At 41.5% G+C, this 24,183-nt stretch overlaps 1 protein-coding gene across 1 annotated transcript in view; it reads right to left on the reverse strand.

The window, feature by feature from the left end:
• The window catches only part of LOC136886757 (alpha-tocopherol transfer protein-like), a 56,139-nt gene extending 42,390 nt beyond the window's left edge, over positions 1 to 13,749 (reverse strand). Inside the window, exons 1-3 of the mRNA XM_068230944.1 lie at positions 13,694 to 13,749; positions 11,206 to 11,342; positions 1,238 to 1,394 (exon numbers count right to left, since the gene is read on the reverse strand). Of these exons, the coding sequence (XP_068087045.1) occupies positions 1,238 to 1,394; positions 11,206 to 11,342; positions 13,694 to 13,749 (350 nt within the window). The remainder of the gene's footprint in view (positions 1 to 1,237; positions 1,395 to 11,205; positions 11,343 to 13,693) is intronic.
• Between the last annotated feature and the right edge of the window lie 10,434 nt (positions 13,750 to 24,183).

A 24,183-nucleotide genomic window follows, 5' to 3' on the forward strand; every position in this document is an offset into this window, starting at 1 on the left:
AGAACCAACGCATTAAACACGCACTGTATCAAACAGGTCTTACACGGCACACACACGATGCTCAACTGAACAACGTTGGGAGCAAGTGGTCAAAATCTGCCGCTACGCAGATGCAGTGTTGCGTGTCGCCAGTGTTGCCGGATCGACCGTTCTGACTTCATTCACCGAACCTTATTGTCACAGGTTGTATATCTCGTACCTATACTGACGTATGGTCTGGAAGCAGCGATACTTACTGGATCACGAAAGAGTCGTCTTCAGAAATGAAGTTCCTCAGTTCTTGTCTACAAAAAAACAAAGTGGATAAAATAAGGAATGTGGATATCCTACAGAAGCTTGTATTGCAAAGAAGTCTGCTGGAGAAGCTAGAACTGAAGAGATTACAATGGTATGGTCACGTGAAAAAACAAATGGCGATCCACATGACTCTTCGGACATACTTTGACCGCAGTGTCTGGGAGAAGCAGATTTTCAAGGACGTTGAAATTCGAGATGTAAACTGGCGTCGCATATATAAACAACATCTGTGAATGGACAGAACAACATGGAGGAGGCTCGTACACAGACGCACCCGACTTAGTGAAGTGAAGAAGTGATGACGATGAAGATCATGACTGTAGTAGTCCTTCACTGGCATCTTCTTAAATTTGAGAAAGTGTTCTGTACTTGACCTAAGTTGCTACTCGTCCATTATCTCCAGCAACTACATAGACTCTCTAATTGTAGAAGAGCAAACATGGGTCCAAACCTTCAAAGAATGAAGATATTGACTGAGGAAAATGAAAGACTAAGGCTCCATAGACCTCGCAAATGCGATGCTTTGGAGGCTGGGACGAGAGTTGACTAAGGGAGGTCGAATCAAGCTGCATTTCCATTTGTGCATCTTCGAACCGTGATGTATGTTTCTACGCAAGCAGAGAAGAAAAAAAGACGCGCAGGTCAATTGCAGATAGTCTCATGTGATATATTAAGAAGGAGTCAAAACATTCTTGCAATAGGACGTTTCTTGTAGACGAGCCTTTAACATTAAGTTACATACCGATAAATCTTGACTTCTGGCATGGGCTGTGCTAGTACCTACACGTATATGTAGGAACTGCATACATTTACGCAATAAGAGGTCTACTTACCTCATTTACGGATTATTTCTCGTATATGATGACTAAATTCAACGTATTTTTCCTTTCCTTTGTTAATATAAATATCAAGACTGTATAATGTGTATTAATATACTCACACAAGTTTCCAAGCATGCTGGACATCATCAGAAAGAGGATCCATATTCCCGAAGAGTTCAGGTGTTTGAGTCCTTATTGTGTAGCACACTTCAATGGTCTTCTTAGTCGGTTCCACTTTGAAGTAACAGCTGTGTAGAAACAGAATCAGTTGTTCGTCTGTGAGAAGAGAATTATGTACGTCATTGGTGGATTATTTTATACAGGATACTCTAAATATGTTAAATGTTAGGCCTCTTTCAGACGGCGCGGGTTCGACCCGCTTTCACGTTTAGCCGCAGGTCTGTCTAAACTAAGAACCGATTGTTTAGATAGAAGCTTTCAGATGACGTGGAGGCGGAGAATAGACACGTGCGGGAAAATTGTTTGAGCTGGGTGTTCGTAGTGAGACGCCGTCCCGCCCCCGCAGTTAGTTCTTGTTGGGCATTAGTATTTAGCAAGTTCTATACACACAGGCCTGGTCACGCTCCCAGAATTCTTTGCGGCAGCGGCCATTTTGGGACCAAAAATCTCTACTTGCTGTCATCTGCGTGTTATCCAATGCAATGAGATTATAATGGATTCATGTGCCACTCCAGATAGTAAAGGTCACTCGTATAAAGGAACTAGATTATCTAAATTCCCGAAAGATAAGAATAGGAAGGGAAAATGGGTGCAGAAATGCCGACGTCATAAATGGCAACCAACAGAACATTCACACTTACGTGAGGTTAGTATAAATTTTGCTAGAGAAAAATGGAGTAATAATCACCAAGCTTATTCTATTTGTTTTTGTAAAAAGTTTGTCTATGAAAGTATTTCTTATTGACCATATGTTGATTATAAACTTTTCCTGAAGCTTCGTTTTAAGGATTGTCGGTTCGAAGTAAAGAGAGCAGCAGATGGAAGGAAACTGCTAAAATGGAATGCCATCCTTACACTCTTCGACTTTCCTAATCCCTTGAAATCCTTCTTGTGTGTCATGGAGGCCCCGAACGAAAGAGGGATGTCTTCAATGCTTGTATATAAAATTGTGTTTGTCAATTTAATGGCACGGCAATTTTTTGTAATAATCTTTATTTATTTCATAATTCGTTTACCGTCCAAGGTTGTTTTTCCCTCGGAATTAGTGAGGGATTCAACCTCTACCGCCTTAAGGGCAGTGTCCTGGAGCGTGCGACTTTGGGTCTGGGATACAACTGGGAAGGAGGACCAGAACCTCGCCCAGGTAGCCTCACCTGCTATGTTGAACAGGGGCCTTGTGGGGTCGGGGGAGATCGGAAGGGATAGACAAGGAAGAGAGAGGGATGTGGCCGTGGCCTTTCGTTAGGTACCATCCCGGCATTTGCCTGGAGAAAAGTGGGAAACCATGGAAAACCACTTCGAGGATGGCTGAGGCAGGAATCGAACACCCCTCTACTCACTTAACCTCTCGAGGCTGAGTAGACCCCGTTCAAGTCCTCGTACCACTTTTCAAATTTCATGGCGGATTCGGGAATCGAACCGGGCCTTCTGGATTGGCAGGAAATCACACTAACCACTAAACCACATAGGCGGACATATTTATTTAATTTAAATTTATCAGTTTATTCGTGTGCTTTTGTCCATGCGATTTACTGCGGTTCTTATGGAGCCCGAAATAGACATCGGGAACTTGATAACTTTAGTGTCGGAAAGACCAATCTCTGGAAGAATAGAAATCCAGGACAGACACAACAGTGGCATGTCGATAAATTTGCCGCGAAATCTGTAGTGAAGTTCATCAAACGATGATATTGACATCCGAAAGCAGTTAAAAAACTTGCCATTCTCAAGTCATTAAGCAGTGCGCAAATGCTCCCATCTAATTTCTCTGTCCTATCAGTGGGTGTACCCACGTTCTCCGACTTCGTTTACTTTCTCTTAAATGTAGAAGGTAGAATAAACGAAGACGATGGTGGTCCATATTTATTACCTACACTGAAAAGTGTGTTGAAAAGGATCAGCTGAAAAGCGCGGGGAGTTTTGCGCGGCTGTAATTTACCCGCTGTGTGCTGAAGAGTCAACGGAAGCGGGTGCACCTGCGCATACACGCGGGTGCGGTTTAATCCCGCGCCGTTTGAAAGAAGTCTTAGATACCAGAGACATAGAGTGACTTAACAAAGAGTTATAGGACCTGCACCAGGCCTTTCCGAGGCCACACACTATTATATTATTATAAGGGAGAGAAACACCTTTCCCTAACTTAAATTTTATAAAATTCGAATTTGTATTGCTCAGAAACTATTTTTCGTTTCATGAACCATTACTGTTTTGATGTGAGTTCCCCGCTAGTGATGAGCTTGAATTATTTGCAATGATCCTGCACGGTCATATGAAAATAATAGCTCCCCACAGGACTCCTCGAGCATATTTTGACCGCAGTGTTCCTGGGAAGAGACCAAGAGGAAGCAGTCGTGAAGTTTGGGAGAAGCAGATTTTTAAGGACCTTGTATTTAGCGATGTACACTGGCATTGCATATCTGAACAAAATCTATGGATGGTCGCGACAAACCGGAGGAGGCTCGTACACAACCGCACCCGACTTGATAGAGCGAAGAAATGATGATGATAATGATGATGATGATCTCCAACTGATCCATGAAGGCTAAGGCGTTACTTTTGACATAAGCATGTCTTATGGCTGAGGGGCATCTGAAAATTTGCGTCAGGAAATTAGCGATACAAAATGTTTGACGTGATGTTACCTAGCAACCGTGCAGGCTGTGATGTGAAATATTGATGGATGAACATGACTCAGATACATCAAGAACAGGGGTGTTAGAGTACAGATGGTTTACGTGATCTTGCAGGCTGTGATGCAAAGTATTGATTGATGGCCATGACAGAGTGATAGAGAAAGAAGGCTCTTTTTATCAAAGAAAGTCTGGATGGAGTGAAGGCATATGACACTGTATTACTCTCTCCCTAACTCACCATCATCACCTCACACCTAGATGCGTAAGGGAACTGATTATTTCATTCGTGATATTTTCATAGGTCCACAGCATGTTTCCCCTTTTCGATTCACTGAATCCACTTGTCCACTCCCCATTCCATATAGATGTCTCCCGAAATCGATTTGTCAGATGCAAATAAATTCATCGTTTTCAATTTATTGAAGGAATGTTTTTATATTTTTCCCTCAAAGGAAAATATGACACCATTTCTTATAATTTTTCGTTTGACTTTTAGTGCCAGGAGTGACCGAGTACATGTTCAACTTGCTTGGTGCATGTCTTTCTGTTTGACGCCTTTGGGTGATTTACGCATCTAGGTGTGAGGTGATGATGGTGAGGTAGGGAGAGAATGATACAGTGTCATATGCCTTCACTCCATCCAGACTTTGGCACGTAATCTAGTTAATCAATCTGTATTTTCCTGGCTTGTAGGCCGTGGTCCAGGAGCATGGTATCAGTGGAAGCATACACTCTTTTCTGATGAGTTCACCACAAGCTTGTACTCAGACATGAGGGGCATTAGAGTGTGGAAATGATCCGCTGAGAGACAGAACAAGCGCTTTATCCTGAAACGCCACCAGCAACAAAGATGGATGGTGACAAGCGTATGTTGCCACTGGTATTGGAGAATTACAGGGTGGGACCATGTTTGGTAACATGACTGGCTCTGGTATGTGGAGAATACAAACTCCATCCCGTACTTTCATGATTTGCTGCTACTGTTGGTGAGGGCTTTACACTAGATACTTTATGAGAACTACAGAGGATTAGTATTACTGTGTCATTGCACGAAGATTTATGAAAATATAATTTTACAAACAATCAAGAACAAAATAGATTCACGGTTAAGAGGAGAACAATAAGGATTTAGCCCTGGAAAATCAACGATTAATGCCATATTTACAGCTAGACAAGTAGTAGAAAAGGAATGGGAATTTGGGAAAGACATCGCAGTTGCATTCATATTCATAGATATACAAAAGGCTTATGACCCGGTCAGAAGAGAAGATATATGGTAAGGTCTGTATAGAATGGAATTGTCAAGAGAAATACAATTCAGAATAACATTTATAACAAATATCTAAACTGTGCTATAGTAGATGGCAAAAAATCCGAATAGTTTAGAACAAACAGAGGAGTTCGACAATGAAGTGTACTTTGACCAGTGCTCTTTAATATGGTGATGGACAACATTATAAAGTTCACCAAAGATCAGCAGCAAATGATATGAAAGTCATAGCATATGCAGATGATGTGATGATATGGGAAGAACATGATCAATAATTGTAAGAAGGACTGGATACTTGGCAGAGGGCAATTGAAGGAATAGGCATGGAAATATGTTTAACGAAAAGTGAGGAAATGAAAATCAGTAAGGAAAACAGAAAAACGAAGGATGTTAGGTGTAATGGAAAAATTCTTAAAGAAGTAGATGCTTGTAAATACCTAGGAAGTAAGCTAAATGGGGAAGGAAACATCAAGAAAGAAATTTCGGAGAGGATAGGAAATTGCTCAAACTTTTAATATTACCGGTATGTATCAGACATAATTAGAAATAGGAAATTACCTATGAAAGTAAAAATCATGATATATAAATCATATTATTTGCCAATATTGACATATGGATCAGTATGTTGGATAAAAAAAGATCTGAATATATTAGGCCTACAAGAGACTGGGAGTGATCTTGGGTAAAACGAGTAGGGACAAGATAACAAATGAAACAATACGAAATACGCTATAGACCCCCTCCTAAAATAAACTATGGAGGGAAATAGGCTGAAACGGTTCGGCCACGTCAAAAATGAGACAAAAATCTTTCCAAGAAGGGCTCTGGAATGAACAGAATCTGGAAGAAGACCAATTGGAAGACTACTAAGAAAATATCAGCCGGAGGATGACGTATATCGGAGAGGACTACAATGGGAGACAGTGATGAACGATATACTCTGGGAAAAAAAGAGAAGATTGGAAGAGGCTCTGTTCACAACCTTCATAAGCAGAAGCGTATCAGGAAGAAAAAAGAAGGAGGAGGAGGATGGTAATATTCGTGCCCATGGAATCAGAGTAGCCAGACAGTTCTTTAGACGCATGGTATTCATTCAATGCTTTGGGGTGCATCTTCTGCAGACATGAACTGTCTAGAATATACATACTGTAAACCAAAGAGAGCAGTTGCCCACCATATTAATCCTCCTGCTAACATTCAGAATTTGACTGAAACTGATATCCAAGAGTGTGATAATCTGCCCCAAAATAAACCAGATTATTTTGTATCAAGTATGCCTCATTATGTTCAAGCGTACCTCACAGCTGGAGGTGGCTGTACACAGTACTGATCTGCCAAATAATGGATGATTTTGTGTTCAAAATCCCACATTGCAGATCGATAGAAGGCAATTCGGTTTTAGGAAAGGTTATTCCACTGAAGCTCAACTTGTAGGATTCCAGCAAGATATAGCAGATATCTTGGATTCTGGAGGTCAAATGGACTGTATCGCGATTGACATGTCTAAAGCATTTGATAGGGTGGATCATGGGAGACTACTGGCAAAAATGAGTGCAATTGGACTAGACAAAAGAGTGACTGAATGGGTTGCTATATTTCTAGAAAATAGATCTCAGAGAGTTAGAGTAGGTGAAGCTTTGTCTGACCCTGTAATAGTTGAGAGGGGAGTTCCTCAGGGCAGTGTTATCGGACCTTTATGTTTCCTTATATATATAAATGATATGAGTAAAGGAGTGGAATCGGAGGTAAGGCTTTTTGCGGATGATGTTATTCTCTATAGAGTGATAAATAAGTTACACGATTGTGAGCAACTGCAACGTGACCTCGAAAATGTTGTGAGATGGACAGCAGGCAATGGTATGTTGATAAACGGGGCTAAAAGTCAGGTTGTGAGTTTCACAAATAGGAAAAGTCCTCTCAGTTTTAATTACTGCGTTGATGGGGTGAAAGTTCCTTTTGGGGATCATTGTAAGTATCTAGGTGTTAATATAAGGAAAGATCTTCACTGGGGTAATCACATAAATGGGATTATAAATAAAGGGTACCGATCTCTGCACATGGTTATGAGGGTGTTTAGGGGTTGTAGTAAGGATGTAAAGGAGAGTGCATATAAGTCTCTGGTAAGACCCCAACTAGAGTATGGTTCCAGTGTATGGGACCCTCACCAGGATTACCTGATTCAAGAACTGGAAAAAATCCAAAGAAAAGCAGCTCGATTTGTTCTGGGTGATTTCCGACAAAAGAGTAGCGTTACAAAAATGTTGCAATGTTTGGGTTGGGAAGAATTGAGAGAAAGAAGGAGAGCTGCTCGACTAAGTGGTATGTTACGAGCTGTCAGCGGAGAGATGGCGTGGAATGACATTAGTAGACGAATAAGTTTGAATGGCGTTTATAAAAGTAGGAAAGATCACAATATGAAGATAAAGTTGGAATTCAAGAGGACAAACTGGGGCAAATATTCATTTATAGGAAGGGGAGTTAGGGATTGGAGTAACTTACCAAGGGAGATGTTCAATAAATTTCCAATTTCTTTGAAATCATTTCGAAAAAGGCTAGGAAAGCAACAGATAGGGAATCTGCCACCTGGGCGACTGCCCTAAATGCAGATCAGTATTGATTGATTTGTGCTTTTATTGCATTTCTATTGTTTTTGCATAACTGGATGCACGTTGTTTGTCTTTCATAATATATAATGCGAATGTAGTGAAGAACAGACAATGAACCATCTCCTTGTCTGCAAGTTGAACCCAACTACATCATCTCCTCAGAACCTGACTGATGCTACCAAGAACGCATGAGAATTGGCTAGATACTGGTCACATTGTATTTACATTGTATTTGTGTAGGGTAGGCCCATATGATGTGATGTTAACTTATTACTAGAAATGACAAAATGCTTGTAGTACCAATTTTCGGATGTATTTTATGTTATCTTTTAATATCTTGCACACTATGTATTATATGTCTGACACAATTAAATAAATAAATAAATGCATGATGTGAATACATACACATACAAAAAATAGCAGGGCCAAGAGAGGGATATGTGGTACTGCTGTAGGTGCGGCCGGTAGAATAACACCTACGGTATTCCTTGCCTGTCATAAGAGGCGATTAAAACGGGCCCTAGGGCTCTTAATTTGGGTGCGTGGGTAGGCGACCAGGGGGCCCTTAGCCGAGTCCTGGCATTGCTTCCACTAACCCGTGCCAGGCTCCTAACTTTCATCTGTCCTATCCGTCAATTAAAATACATTTCGCCTCTGTGGTGTAGAGGTTGGGCCCCACGGGTAGGGCCGGACGTGTCATCCTTGTGAGGGCGGCTCCTTTTCTCACCAAGGAGATGACACGGCCGGACAGTATATGTAGGAGTGGCGCCTTGCACGTGGACTGGTTTCTCGCCCGTGTAGGGGCCCAACAATTTAATTTTGGATTATAGGGTTAATTTAGATGTAGGGGTGCCCTAACATGTGGAGTGGTCATCCGCCCATGTTAGTGACAGCTCAGTAGATTTAGTTTAGGGGTGGTGCCTTGCACGGAGACTGGTATCCCGCCTGTGTGTGGGGGGGGGGCTCCAAATTAGTTGTAAGATTATATGGTTGTAGGGTTGGCCATTACATGTGGACTGGTCATCCGCCCATGTAAGGGGCCGCTTAGTAAATATAGTCGGTGTGCTTTTAGTTCTCTTTATAATTGTTCAGTTTCGTTGGTTTTAACGGTACTTTCTGTTTTATATAATCTGGCATTGTGAACATGTATCTGAGCGTAAAGCCAGTAAAGTTCAATAAATTACTATTCAATTACTATCCGACCTCTCTTGGTCATATCTTGTTCTTTTGCGACCCCGAAGGTATTAGGGCATTCGAGGCTAGGGAGTCTTTCATTTTCACGCTCTTCGTGGTCCTTTTCTTTCTTTGGCCGATACCTTCATATTTCGAAGTGTCAGATACCTTTCATTTTTCTCTCTGATTAGTGTTATATACAGAGGATGGTTGTCTAGTTGTAGTTTCTCTTTAAACAATAATCACCACCAAACCCACCGGCAACTACATGATCTACATACAGGCAGAAAATAAATACACGTAAATTCATACCCAAGAACGCAACAGGAAGGCATTTAAAACTCAAAAACGCATGGAAGCAAGAAAGCAGAAAGGCCCAAAGTGAAAGGAAGATAAGAAGAACAATAAAGCCAGTGAGTGCTAAGTGATGGTTCTACGTGTTCCTTAGAGGGCGAAACGCAATATAATATGTTATTGATTTTACGACCCACTAACTACTTTGACCGTTTTTGGAGACGCCGAGCTGCACGAATTTAGGCCCGCAGGAATTCTTTTACATACGAGTAAATCTAGCGACACGAGGATGACGAATCTGAGCACCTTCAAATACCTCCAGACTGAGCCAGGATCGAACTTGCCAAGTTGGGGTCAGAGGGCCAGCGCCTCAACTGCCTCGACCACTCGGCCCGCCAGTTATGGGGAAAGCAGAATGAAGATTATACAGAATAAACTTAAAATGTATGTCCAACCCTTGTCCTGTTTCTTTACGGGGTCGGATATGAAGTGAGTATATGTTTACGACGGGATGCCCTTCCTGACGTCAACCTCATCAGAGGAGTTAATGAGATGAAATGAATGACGTAATACAGTGTATGATAGTAGGAAGGGAGAAGGTTAAACCCGGTGCCCGCACATAACCTACTCCTCTCGAATAGCACCGAGGGGTCTGCTCAAAGCTTTACGTCCGCATCCGATGGACGAAAGACCATCAACGGCGTCATAACTCCATATGAGGTCCGGCTCCATGGCTAAATGGTTAGCGCGCTGGCCTTTGTTCGCAGTGGTCCCGGGTTCGATTCTCGGCAGTGTTGGGAATCTTAACCATAATTGGTTAAGTCCACTGGCACGGGGGCTGTGTGTATTTGTCGTCTTCATCATCATTTCAACCTCATCACGACGCGCAGTTCGCCTAAGGGAGTCAAATCAAAAGACCTGCACCTGGCGAGCCGAACTTGTCCTCGGACACTCCCGACACTAAAAGCCATACGCCATTTCATTCCATTTTTACTCCATTTGAGCATTGTGGAGAGGTTTGGAATTCAATCCAGACTTTTCTTCTTCTTCTTCTTCTTCTTCTTCCTCTTCTTCTTCTTCATCTGTTTACCTTCCAGGGTCGGTTTTTCCCTCGGACTCAGCGAGGGATCCCACCTCTACCGCATCAAGGGCAGTGTTCTGGAGCTTCAGACTCTGGGTCGGGGGATACAACTTGGGAGGATGACCAGTACCTCGCCCAGGAGGCCTCACCTGCTATGCTGAACAGGGGCCTTGTGGTGGGGGGGGGGGTAGTTTGGAAGGGATAGATAAGGAAGAGGAAAGGAAGCAGCCGTGGCCTTAAGTCAGGTACCATCCCGGCATTTGCCTGGAGGAGAAGTGGGAAACCACGGAAAACCACTTCTAGGATGGCTGAGATGGGAATTGAATCCCTTCTACTCATTTGACCTCCCGAGGCTGAGTGGACCCCGTTCCAGCCCTCGTACCACGTTTTCAAATTTCGTGGCAGAGCCGGGAATCGAACTCGAACCTCCGGGGGTGGCAGCTAATCACACTAACTACTACACCACAGAGGTGGACGACATTTTTATTCTTTTAAAAAATGCTTTACGTTGCACCGACACAGATAGGTCTTACGTTGATGATGGGATAGGAAAGGCTTAGGAGTGCGAAGGAAGCGGCTGTGGCCTTCGTTAAGGTACAGCCCCAGCATTTGCCTGGTGTGGAATCCAGACTTTTGGCATGCAATCTAGTGATTAGAAATTGTATACCACCGCCTCACCTACCACGTGGGCCAACATTCTGATGGTGAAATTTTTCGACGAACGGGACGCGAACCGGGTTACTGCGGTGTCAGACGCCTTAACGATCATGACCACCAGGCGGGCTATTTTTTAAATAAACTTAAAATATTGGTAAAAAACGGATTATCTATCCATTTAAATAGTGCTTACCTGATATTTTCGGTAGATGTGCTTGGCTTTTCATCCAGTCACGAAGTTCATCCAAATCTTGCTTTTTCAACTCAGGATTCTTCCGGAATTCTTCTTCTACCGTTATCGAAGAATTTTCCCCTCCAGCAGCCATATTTCTGGAACACACAGAGATGAGACTTTTCAAAAATACCCTTACAGCTGTTTATAAAAGCATACTTTGTCACCTGTCGTTCTCTGATTTCATAGACAGTAATAGAAAGACCTGCACCTGACCAGCCGAACCCGTCCTGGGATATCCCGGCACTAAAAGCCATACGATATTTCATTTCATAGACAGTAAATCTATAACTTTATAGAGTCCGGCCCTTGGCTGAATGTACAACGTTGTGGTCTTCGGTTCAGAGGGCTCAAGGTTCGGTTCCCAACTGGCTCGGGGATTGAGTGTTCGAGCTGTCCCCAATGAATGAAGAACAGGTACAAAGTGAACCAGATAAATGGAGTGAAGTTATCGAGGAATAGGGTTTGAAAATATATGCTAGAGCGAGAGCTGAACAGTGGTGGTGACAAGGAAGAAAGTCTCATGCTCCAGGACACTGCCCTTGAGGCGGTAGAGGTGGGATCCCTCGCTGAGTCCGAGGGAAAAACCAACCCTGGAGGGTAAACCGATTAAGGTGGAAAGAATAAATAAATAAATAAATAAATAAATAAATAAATAAATAAATAAATAAATAAATAAATAAATAAATAAATAAATAAATAAATAAATAAGTAAATAAAAATAGTGTGTATTTTTATTCCTTGTTTAATAATGCGTTTTCTGCAGTATGCAGCAATGTAATATATTTATAATAAAACTGTGTGTTCGAGAGAATGAAGAGCTTTTGAGTTACATTTGCTTATGAGGGGCACTAGTAAGGATGTAAAGGAGAGGGCATATACATCTCTGGTAAGACCCCAATTAGAGTATGTTTGCAGCGTATTGGACCCTTACCAGGATTAGGATTAGCACGATTTTTTGGGGGTGATTTCCGAAAAATGTTACGAAAATGTTTCAAAGTTTGGTCTGGGAAGACTTGGGAGTATGGAGAGGAGCCTTTTGACCAAGTGGTATGTTTTCCGAGCGGTCAGTGAAGAAATGGCCTTGAATGACATTAGTAGACGAATAAGCTTGAGTGGAGCTTTTTAAAAGGTAGAAAGTGTATCCAGTATTCGGGTGATAGTGGGTTCGAACCCCACTGTCGGCAGCCCTTAAGATGGTTTTCCGTGGTTTCACATTTTACACCAGGCAAATGCAGGGGTTGTACCTTAGTTAAGGCCATGGCCACTTCCTTCCCACTCTTAGCCCTTTCCTATCCCATCGTCGCCATGAGACATATCTGTGTCGGTGTGACGTAAAGCAACTAGCAATCACCACCACCAACAATAAAAAAATGGTAGAAAGGATCATAATATGAAGATAAAATTGGATATTCAAGATGACAAATTGGGGAAATATTAATTTATAGGAAGAGGAATTAGGGAATGAAATAATTTATCTCTGGTAAGATCCCAATTGGAATGTGGTTCCAGCGTCTGAGACCCTCACCAAGACCAATCGATCGATCAATCAATCAATCAATCAATCAATCAATCAATCAATCAATCAATCAATCAATCTGCATTTAGAGTAGTCGCCCAGGTTTACTTAATACAAGAACTGGAAAAGATCCAAAGGCATGATTTGTTTTGGGTGAAAAGTAATTTAAGAAAAGACTAGGAAAATAATTAATTAGGAATCTGCCTCCTGGGTAACAGCCCTAGATAGAGATTAATTATGATTGACTGATTGAATAGAAGGAGACCAAGAGGTAGGCAAAGTGGAAGATAGATAGGCTACATAATTTGCAGGAAACAGTAGAGAGAAGAGTTGTTGATGTACCTAGAAGAGTATTATAAGAAAACAGTCAGAAAGAGAGGCCACTGATCTATTACCCTACCTGACAGGGAGTCGGATAAAGGAAAGAAAACAAGAATACTTTTTTTATTTTTCCTGAAAATGTTGTCTGCTTGGATGTGACTAGTTTTGAAACAAAACGACTAATGTACACTGTTCTGTTCAATGATGCTGGTACCACAGTTTAACTTAGGAAAGCGATGAGGTTATATTATTAACCTGCTTGTGCTGTAGAATCTCTGTCTACCTCTTACTGAAATACAAAAGGTTACATTACGTCCTATGCCTTTATGTACAGTGAGCGAATAACGGTTCCAGCTGGTGGTGAAATGTTCGACTTCAAATTCTGAATTATATGAAAAGACTTACTAAAAACAGCTACTGGTAAACTTACCTTATGCTCCTGTCACAGCAAGATCGACAATAGTATGGCACGGAGGTTGAACTGTACTTCCTTTACAGAGTACATTCTTTATCAAGTTGAAAACAGAAGTGTTTAGGTGTATTTTCTTCCTGGAAGACTTCTTTCTTTCTTCCGTTGTCAGATGGTCTTATTTCTCAGAGGACAATTACCTATTTTGAACACATCCTATCTCCTCTGTATGGATCATGTTGTCCGCCTCCGCCATTACCAAAGATAGTTATAACGTGTACATTATTTTATTGCATGGAGCTATAATTGCATCAGGTACACTAATTTATTTCAAAACACACACACACATATATATCACGTGATTTGGGGAAGAAGAAATGATGACCAGGAGTAAAACACTATCCGGACTTAAAATGGAGATCATGTATGAGGATTGTTCTAAGATCAAGAAGGCTGTGATCTGGTGCAATCGGATTTTTTCCTGCTTGTTAAGAACATGATCCACTTCGTTCAGTCCGTCATCTTATTGGATGTGTTCCCAAGGAACAGGCGTTGAACAGCAATAATAATAATAATAATAATAATAATAATAATAATAATAATAATAATAATAATAATAATAATAATAATAATAATAATAATAATAATAATAATAATAATTTAATTAAACACACTTTGATGTTTGAGGACCATGAAACGTAGGTATAAGTCTATGGAATATGACTGATTAATGAAACTAATTTAAAAAAATATCAGCAGATATATGTATATACATAAGTAGGCCCTACGTCGGCAGCAGTGACTTAACATTCGGATCGATGTGTTTATAGGAGGTACAGTTCGGTTATCGACATCTAGAAGACGGAATCCGTTGGCAGCCTTTATGCTATAAGGAAGTATATATGAGAAGTTGCTATTACACCTCAGTCTGCCAAGCCCATTGAAATGCATGCACCAACTGACCCTATCTGCGACATTTTCACACCATTCATAACAGGGAGGGTTGCATACGGAATGGCGTTACTAGCATCACTCGTGTTGTCAAAGCCAATGAGACATGATAATGAATGTAACATATTTGCTCTAGTCCATACCAGAAGACATAATGCACTGTAACCACTTCAGGCAGAGTACGTACTTAAACAGGAGTTATGAAATCATCCTTCAAAGTCGGAAAATTCTTCTGTAAGTGATATTGATGCCATAATTTTGTTTTATGCATCGAAGAAGCGGAATGTGCATATTAAGAACTCAAAGTATGTAACTGCCGTAATTTTCAAATATGGCGAAATTGACTTCAAAGATCATCTCAGGATGCAGGGGAGGTTTTTTCTTGTTTAATGTACCACCGGGCGAGTTGGCCGTGCGGTTAGGGGCGCGCAGCTATGAGCTTGTATCCGGGAGATAGTGGGTTCGAATCCCACTGCCGGCAGCCCTGACGATGGTTTTAGGTGGTTTCCTCGTTTCACACCAGGCAAATGCTGGGGTTGTACCTTAGTTAAGGCCACGGCCGCTTCCTTCCAACCCCTAGTCCTTTCCTATCCCACCGTCGCCATAAGACCTATCTGTGTCGGTGCGACGTAAAGCAAATAGAAAAAAAGCGCTTAATGTACCAACTGAAATTACAGAAGATAAGCATACTTATGGTTGTTGCTGTATCAATCCACATTCCGTTTGGTGGTGATTATTGTTTAAAGAGGAACTACAACTAGACAACCATCCTCTGTATATAACACTATTCAGAGAGAAAAACTGGAAGGTATCTGCCACTTCAAAAAATGAAGGTATCGGCAAAAGAAAGACAAGGATCACGAAGGGCGTGAAAATGAAAGACTCCCTAGCCTCGAATGCCCTAATACCTTCGGGGTCGCAAAAGAACAAGATATGACCAAGAGAGGTCGGATAGTATTTGAATAGTAATTTATTGAACATTGCAGGCTTTACGCCCAGATACATGTTCACAATGCCAGATTACATAAAACAGAAAGTACCATTAAAACCAATGAAATTGAATTATTATAAACAGAACTAAAAGCACACCAACTATATCTACTAAGCGGCCCCTTACATGGGTGGATGACCAGTCCACATGTAATGGCCAACCCTACAACCATATAATCTTACAACTAATTTGGTGGCCTCCCACACGGGTGGGATACCAGTATCCGTGCAAGGCACCACCCCTAAACTAAATCTACTAAGCTGCCACTAACATGGGCAGATGACCAGTCCACATGTTAGGCCACCTCCTACATCTAAATTAACCCTATAACCTAAAATTAAATTGTTGGCCCCATACACGGGCGAGAAACCAGTCCACGTGCAAGGCGCCACTCCTACAACTACAGTCCGGCCGTGTCATCCCCCTGGTGAGAAAAGGAGCCGCCCTCCCGAGGATGACACGCCCGGCTCTACCCGTGGGGACCAAACGGGAAGACCCCAACATCCCCTACCAGCTGACAGAGCAAATTTCTCACCATTCCCTTAAGAGGTCGGATAGGATAGATGAAAGTTAGGAGCTTGGCACAGGTAAGTGGAAGCAATGCCAGGTTTCAGCTAAGGGTCCCGTGGTCGCCTACCCACGCACCCAAGTTAAAAGCCCTGGGGCCCGTTTTAGTCGCCTCTTACGACAGGCAAGGAATACAGAAGGTGTCATGGGTACCACATATCCCTCTCTTGGCTCTACTATTTCCTATTTCTCCACATACGACAACCGAAGTATGTTAGATATTATAAGCAGGATCAAGAAGGCCAACAAAGCCTCTAACAAGAAGAAGAAACTCTTCACTTCCAACTTTGAGCACAGAATTGTGGTTATGAACTCGCCCTCTCGTCTTATAAGCCCAAAAACATATCCATGATTCCATGCTTTTCCGTGTATTGGAGAAGATGTACGAGAGCGAAGATTTACTTTTCAAAAACCAACGGCTTGAAAATGAAAACCAGCAATATATAGTTACAATAATAATTGTACACTTCATTTGCAGACTTTTCTTCTATATTCTAAAACAGGGCCCCTCAAACGTCCAAAATTCACGTATGCAAACCGAAGTGCAGAGATTGTGTGCACCGTGCATCGGTCCGACTCGGCTCGGTTCGGACCAGCGTTCTGTCTCGGGGCGTCTCGGCTAAGCTCGATTCAACTCTGCTCGGATGACGAGCTCTGCAGAACGAGTGAGGAAAGGGGAAGCAGGCGGAGCGAGCGAGACAGGCGTAGGGAAAGACGGGGACAGCGCTATTGCTCAAACCCGAGGAGTGGGGGGTGGTCTGCACTCTGGTCAATCTGGAGAAGTCGTCTTATGCACCTTGCACCGGTACACTCTGAGAGGGTCTGCTCTAAAATGTGTTAAAATCAACCATCTATGGTCGTTCGATATATTAATGCTTTGCAATGGACCAATAAAGGCTGCCGGCTACGAATCAGACTCAGGTTGTTTGTTTTCCTACAGCAACTCCCAAGCAGACAGCGCGGCGCAATATACAGGATCTAAGACCATCAAAGCGGCGGTTTTACTCTCCGATACATAAGTTGCAGTATGGGAGGCGCGCGCATAGTTCCGACCTTGCAAGCAACCTGCACGTGTTCGACCTCGTAAGCATCAGTCGCCAGTCTGAATCTCAGTGTTAACATGGTGAGACAATGATCATTGCAACACCGTATTTTCATATGTAAAAGTTCTGCTTTCATTTTAATGGTCGTGTGAACAGTCATAACTCTCGCTATTGATGTGGAGAAAATCCTAATGGTGTTTGTGAAGTCCCTCATTATGATAGGAAGATTGGTGTTTGGTGTGGGGCTTTTTTTTTTTTGAGACGACAGTAAGTGCAGAGAGGTACCACGATGGCATTTTGACGCCATTCTTCCATAAGTTAGCGGAAGAAGAAAAAGCGCGTGGGTAGTTTCAACAAGATTCAGCCCCTGCTCATACAGCAGAAGATTCCATTCATACAATCTCGGAAGTGTTTACTGACAGAGTGATCAGTGCTGGTCTATTTCCCCCCTCGTTCTCCAGATTTAACAGTGTGTGATTTTTTACTTGTGGGGTAAACTGGAAAGAAAACATTACGAATGAAATCAAAAACATTACAGTAACAGAACTCACTCGCGTCAGCCAGAATGTGGTTACCAGATACAATGCCTGTATAACCCAGGAAGGACGATACTTCCAGCATCTTTTATAAGGTAAGATTTCATATAAAATTGTATACACGCTTAAAGCAGGGCGGCCGCGCGCGACATAAGTTCGGCTGAGGCAGCTGCCATAGCGCAGAGTACAAACAGCGTGCGTTCGGTCTGAGTTTATATGAAAGACACTGTAGTTTTAGCAAGGAAGAGCCTAAGCCTGTACGTAACATCAGGCAGCACGCTCGCCAGTATCGGTCCTTGGGTGTTGCACGAGAACAGTAACCCCCTATCGAGAAACAATTCCAAATGTTCCCGTTAGATTGCACCACTCTGTGCCGATTAATTCATGTCTGGTTTCTCTCCTCTCGCAACGGTAATTTCTTATCCACGCCATTAAGGGTACGCCATCCCGGACCATCCGCAATATTACCAAAAGTTTGCATTAATGAAAAACAAGAGGGCAAAGTTTCAATTCAAGTGAAATGAAATGTCGTATGGCTTTTAGTGCCGGGATATCCCAGGACGGGTTTGGCTCGCCAGGTGCAGGTCTTTCTATTTGACTCCCGTAGGCGAGCTGCGCGTCGTGATGAGGATGAAATGATGATGAAGACAACACATACACCCAGCCCCCGTGCCATTGGAATTAACCAATTAAGCTTAAAATCCCCGACCCGGCCGGGAATCGAACCCGGGACCCTCTGAACCGAAGGCCAGTACGCTGACCGTTCAGCCAACGAGTCGGACTTAATTCAAGTAAGGTAAAAATAACTGTATTTATAGTGTATAATTAATAATTAGCTTCTTAATACGTTTGTATTAATTCTTTCTTCTTTTCCCTCGGACTCTACCACCTCACGGGCAGTGTCCTGGAGCATAAGACACCTGGTCGTGGATACAACTGGGGAGGAGGACCAATATATCACCCTGCTGCCTCACCTGCTATGTTGAACAGGGGCCTTGTGGGGGGGGGGGGATGGGCAGATGAGAAGGAAGCGGCCGTGGGCTTAAGTTGGGTACCATCCCGGCATTTACTTGCAGGAGAAGTGGGGAAACCACGGAAAACAACTTCGAGAATGGCTGAGGTAGGAAACGAACCCCCCTCTGCGCAGCTAACCTCCCAAGGCTAAATGGATCCCGTCCCAGCCAAATTTCGTGGCAGAGCCGGGAATCGAACCCAGGCCTCCAGGAGTGGCAACTAATCATACTAACCGCTACACCACAGAGGCGGAATGTGTTTTAGTTGCCGGATATATTTCAGTTTTAATAATAAGAATATAGTTAATTAATTATAATAGAGTGCCTTGTGACACTGAAAATGTTGGTGTAACACCCAGCTTCAGATTTCACCAGCCGCTTCTGGTAGGTACACATTTACTCAACTTGCACGCATACGCTAAAACTCAAAATTATGGGCAAATCGTTAGTCCTGTCACTAAATAAAGCACTCTGTTACAACTGAAACAACTATCTTTATCGTCATCTCACATTCAAACCCGCAGTTCGCCTATGGGCGTCAAATATAATGTGCTGGGGCACTACCGGCACTAAAACCCATACGATAAATAAATAAATAAATAAATAAATAAATAAATAAATAAATAAATAAATAAATAAATAAATAAATAAATAAATAAATAAATAAATAAATAAATAAATAAATAAATAAATAAATAAATAAATAAATAAATACCGGTACATCATCATTGTAGGCCGTTATGCCTTTCAGCGTTCAGTCTGCAAGTCCCTCTGAATTTACTAAATATCGCCACAATCCCCTATTTGCAACTAGTGCTGTGGCCTCATTTAGTTCTATACCTCTTATCTTTAAATCATTAGAAACTGAGTCTAACCATCGTCGTCTTGGTCTCCCTCTGCTTCTCTTACCCTCCAACAGAGTCCATTATTCTCCTACGTAATCCATGCTCCTCCATTCGCCTCACATGCCCCCACTACCGAAGCCGGTTTATGCATACAGCTTCATCCATCGAGTTCATTCCTAACTTAGCCTTTATCTCCTCATTCCGAGTACCCTTCTGCCATTGTTCCCACGCGTTTGTCCCAGCAATCATTCTCGCTACTTTCATGTCTGTTACTTCTAACTTATGAATAGCATATCCTGAGTCCACCCAGCTTTCACTCACGTAAAGCAAAGTTGGTCTGAAAACAGACCGATCTGAGTCCACCCAGCTTTCGCTCCCGTAAAGCAAAGTTGGTCTGAAAACAGACCGATGTAAAGACAGTTTCGTCCGGGAGCTGACTTCATTCTTACAGAACACTGTTGATCGCAACTGCGAGCTCACTGCATTAGCTTTACTACACCTTGATTCAATCTCACTTACTATATTACCATCCTGTGAGAACACACATCCTAAATACTTGAAATTATCTACCAGTTCCAGCTTTGTATCACCAATCTGACATTCAGTTCTGTTGAATTTCTTACCTACTGACATCAGTTTAGTCTTTGAAAGGCTAATTTTCATAGCATACTCATAAATAAATAAATAAATAAATAAATAAATAAATAAATAAATAAATAAATAAATAAATAAATAAATAAATAAATAAATAAATAAATAAATAAAAAGTGTGTTTTCTGGGTCAAACGGGTGATGCTAACACATAACCTCAAATTCTGTCACTTACCAATCAGAAGGCACAGTACTACTACTGTTTGCAGCAATTATTAACTTGGAGTTCACCTCGTTTATTATTACAGAACTTCCTGTTCATATCTGATAAACGTCATCCGAGCGTCCAGGTAACATAGCAAATAGTATTCGTATTTCCTGTAATTCTTTGATGATATGTTTGTAGGCCATCAGCAGTACAGGCAAGGTAGAAATAATACTCAATATTAATAGCCTTATAAAATCAGTGGATAGAAAATTGATAGAAGTAAGTTCTTTGAAAATGTAATCTATAGCCTATATATAAATAAGAGTTTTGTCTGTACATTGCTCAGAATTTGAAAAGAATGGTATTTCTGTATCGATCGTGTCCACAGTAACAAGGAAATGCACTTTTTACTTTTCCATAATTTATGTCTGTATGTATGTGTGTATGTATGTATGTATGTATGTATGTATGTATGTATGTATGTATGTATGTATGTATGTATTCGCATCACGAGAAAACGGCTGAAGAGAATTTAATGAAAATCGGTATGTAAAGTTGGGAAATGAGCCACTACAATCTAGGCTGTAAATCATTTTATTCACGCTGAGTGAAATGGTAGTTTAGGGGAAGGACTAAAATGTAATTCTCAAATATTTGTATAATTAGTGATCCTGTCGATAAATACTGCATAACTGAAGTTATATAGAATAAAATTCACGATCATTTATGTCTTATACATTTTTACCGTACCGGCTATAATAATAAAGATTTTCATGAAGTTGTATTTTTGTTGCTAAATCCTAGAGGAGTGCGGCAGGCTTCGGCAGCCAGCACAATTCCTATACTCGCCGCTATATGGGGGCTTCTTTCATTCCATTCCTGACGGTCGAATGACTGGAAACAGGCTGTGGATTTTCAAGTCCATATCAACGCCGAACCATGAGAAAATGGGTAAATAGAGTTTAATAAAAATCGGTATATAGAGTCCGGGATTAAGAAACTACTGTCTAAGCTATAAATAATTTTATTCAGCCAGGATGAAATGGTAGATTAGGGGAGAGCGCCTAAAATTTAAATTTTAAATACAGTTCCTGTGTTATTGGCCCTATTGAAAGGTACTACGTAACAGAATTTATAGAGAATACAATTTCCTATAATTTATGTTTTATTCAGTTTTAGTGTACTGACTGTGACAAGAGAGGCATTTGAGAGTCGGAAGAAAACTAAATGTGAAGGCCTACAATATCGAAAGCTCATGAAATTGATCAGTAATAACATTGCGCTGAGCAATGTTTGTTGTGATGTTGTTTGTCTCTTATGTTGCCACTCATCTCCGATAGATGGGATTACTGCTGCGTACCGAGTATAACAGCCTGTCTGAATACTGGCGAGAAATAGCAAGGGAGTTAGATAACTTTCTTCTCTAGCACACGATCACTCTGATTCATTCATTTCCTGATACTGCTGGTACGTAACACACTGGTTCATCATAGCATTCCTACTATTCAATCGCTACTCTGAAGCACTGATCGCAATGAGCAGTGTGCACATTTAACGGAATAATGACAGAGGAGTGTTCGCGGCTGTCTGCGGCCTGGTCATTCCAGCTCAGAAACTTTGGACTGTTAGAGCGGCACCGTAGTATAAGGAAAGATCTTCATTGGGGTAATCACATAAATGGGATTGTAAATAAAGGGTACCGATCTCTGCACATGGTTATGAGGGTGTTTAAGGGTTGTAGTAAGGATATAAAGGAGAGTGCATATAAGTCTCTGGTAAGACCCCAACTAGAGTATGGTTCCAGTGTATGGGACCCTCACCAGGATTACCTGATTCAAGAACTGGAAAAAATCCAAAGAAAAGCAGCTCGATTTGTTCTGGGTGATTTCCGACAAAAGAGTAGCGTTACAAAAATGTTGCAATGTTTGGGTTGGGAAGAATTGAGAGAAAGAAGACGAGCTGCTCGACTAAGTGGTATGTTCCGAGCTGTCAGCGGAGAGATGGCGTGGAATGACATTAGTAGACGAATAAGTTTGAATGGCGTTTATCAAAGTAGGAAAGATCACAATATGAAGATAAAGTTGGAATTCAAGAGGACAAACTGGAGCAAATATTCATTTATAGGAAGGGGAATTAGGGATTGGAATAACTTACCAACGGAGATGTTCAATAAATTTCCAATTTCTTTGAAATCATTTAGGAAAAGGCTAGGAAAGCAACAGATAGGGAATCTGCCACCTGGGCGACTGCCCTAAATGCAGATCAGTATTGATTGATACTGTTCGTTAAAAGTGAGAAAATGTGTGTTTTTTTTAATTTGAAGGAGTATTCCATATGATAGCATTGCTTTTAATTGTGACATTCCCATTGGCGTCATTGTAATGAGCTATGTTGATTTCAGTTTGAAAACCACTAAGACAATCTTTCTGAGGATGTAAAAAGGCAGGTGGAGGGTGAGAGTCTGCCATTATAACGAAAATTCCTCAACTTGATTGTGACTGATGGTAGGCAAGAGGGCCTACTCACAACGTGTACACTACCTAACCTAGAATTCTGTAAACAATGTCCGCGAAGTGATCGATTGGTTAACTCCAGCAGCTGCTAATATGACAACGATGCGAGATATCGAATTATTCCTTTAAAATTATTTATCAGCATGATCAACATTCTAATGATCATAAATCTGGTTCACGTTATTTGCAACCACCCTATCCAATAATACTGCCTTGAGAAACTCCTTTCTTAATCAGATAATGCTTCACCTACTCTTTTCTCTAGTCCAGTCGCACTCATTTTTGTCAGTAGTCTCCCGTTACCTACTGTATCAGGATCCTTAGATAGATCAATTGTGATACAGTCCACTTGACCTCCTGAATCCAAAGCATTTCCTAATATCTTGCTGGAATCCTACAAGTCGAACCTCAGTTGAATAACATTTCCTGCACCCGAAATGCCTTCTATCAAACCAGTTAGTAATTTCCCAAACGTGTCTAATATACTGTAATTAGAAAAAAATGCTTTCTCACAGCTTACTATACGCGAACCTATTCTTGACATGAGGTTTTACGGGGTGAGAAGTAAGGAGGGAGCTCTCCCGGTTCCGGTTTTACTGCCAACTGAATGGAAATGAAATCTGAATTGAATCGATAATATGATCGATCGATATTAATTTTCTAAACTTTTATTATCTAAAGCCAACAACTGTGTCACACACACGTTACTAACATTTCTGGATACGAATCTTGTCCCTAGCATTAATTCTATATTTTGGCTTTGCTGTGTGAAGGACAACAGTACTAGTACAGTCCGGCACCTTTTAGCGATTTTCTTTGTAAGGGTTTGAGGAGTAAGGTGGGAGCTCTTCCGGATCCGTTATACTGCCAATTGAATGGAAATGAAATCTGAATTGAATCGATAATACTATCGATCAATATAAATTTTCTAAAACATTTATTATCTTAAGCCAACACTGTGTCATACACACTTTATATAACATTTCTCGATGCGAATCTTGTCCCTAGCATTAATTCTATATTTTGGCTTTGCTGTGTAAACAACAACAGTACTAGTAAGTAACGTGTACGCCAGATGCCGCACAGCGATGCATTGGCGATTCATAGTTTGTGTTTCAAAGGTTGCCAATACGAATCTCGAAGATAACCAAGGTCTATCGATTCAGCACTAGGGAGCTCAGGTATCAAGAAAAGGTTCGCGTATAGTACATGCAACACATGTCAAGCTGACTGGCCTGTAATTATCGGCTGTATGTTTACCACCCTTTCGTTTGTACACAGTGACTATTATATCAACTCTCCAGTTGTTTGGTATAGTTCCTTCATACAGATAGTAATCAGAAAAGTACTTCAGATATGGTACTGTAAGGGGCGACCGAAAGTTTCCATTCGACGGCGTACAGTCGTGAATCGGGGTGCCAACCAGGCAAGA

Source organism: Anabrus simplex, chromosome X (genome assembly GCF_040414725.1).
Source record: "Anabrus simplex isolate iqAnaSimp1 chromosome X, ASM4041472v1, whole genome shotgun sequence".
In the NCBI taxonomy this organism is placed as follows: domain Eukaryota; kingdom Metazoa; phylum Arthropoda; class Insecta; order Orthoptera; family Tettigoniidae; genus Anabrus; species Anabrus simplex.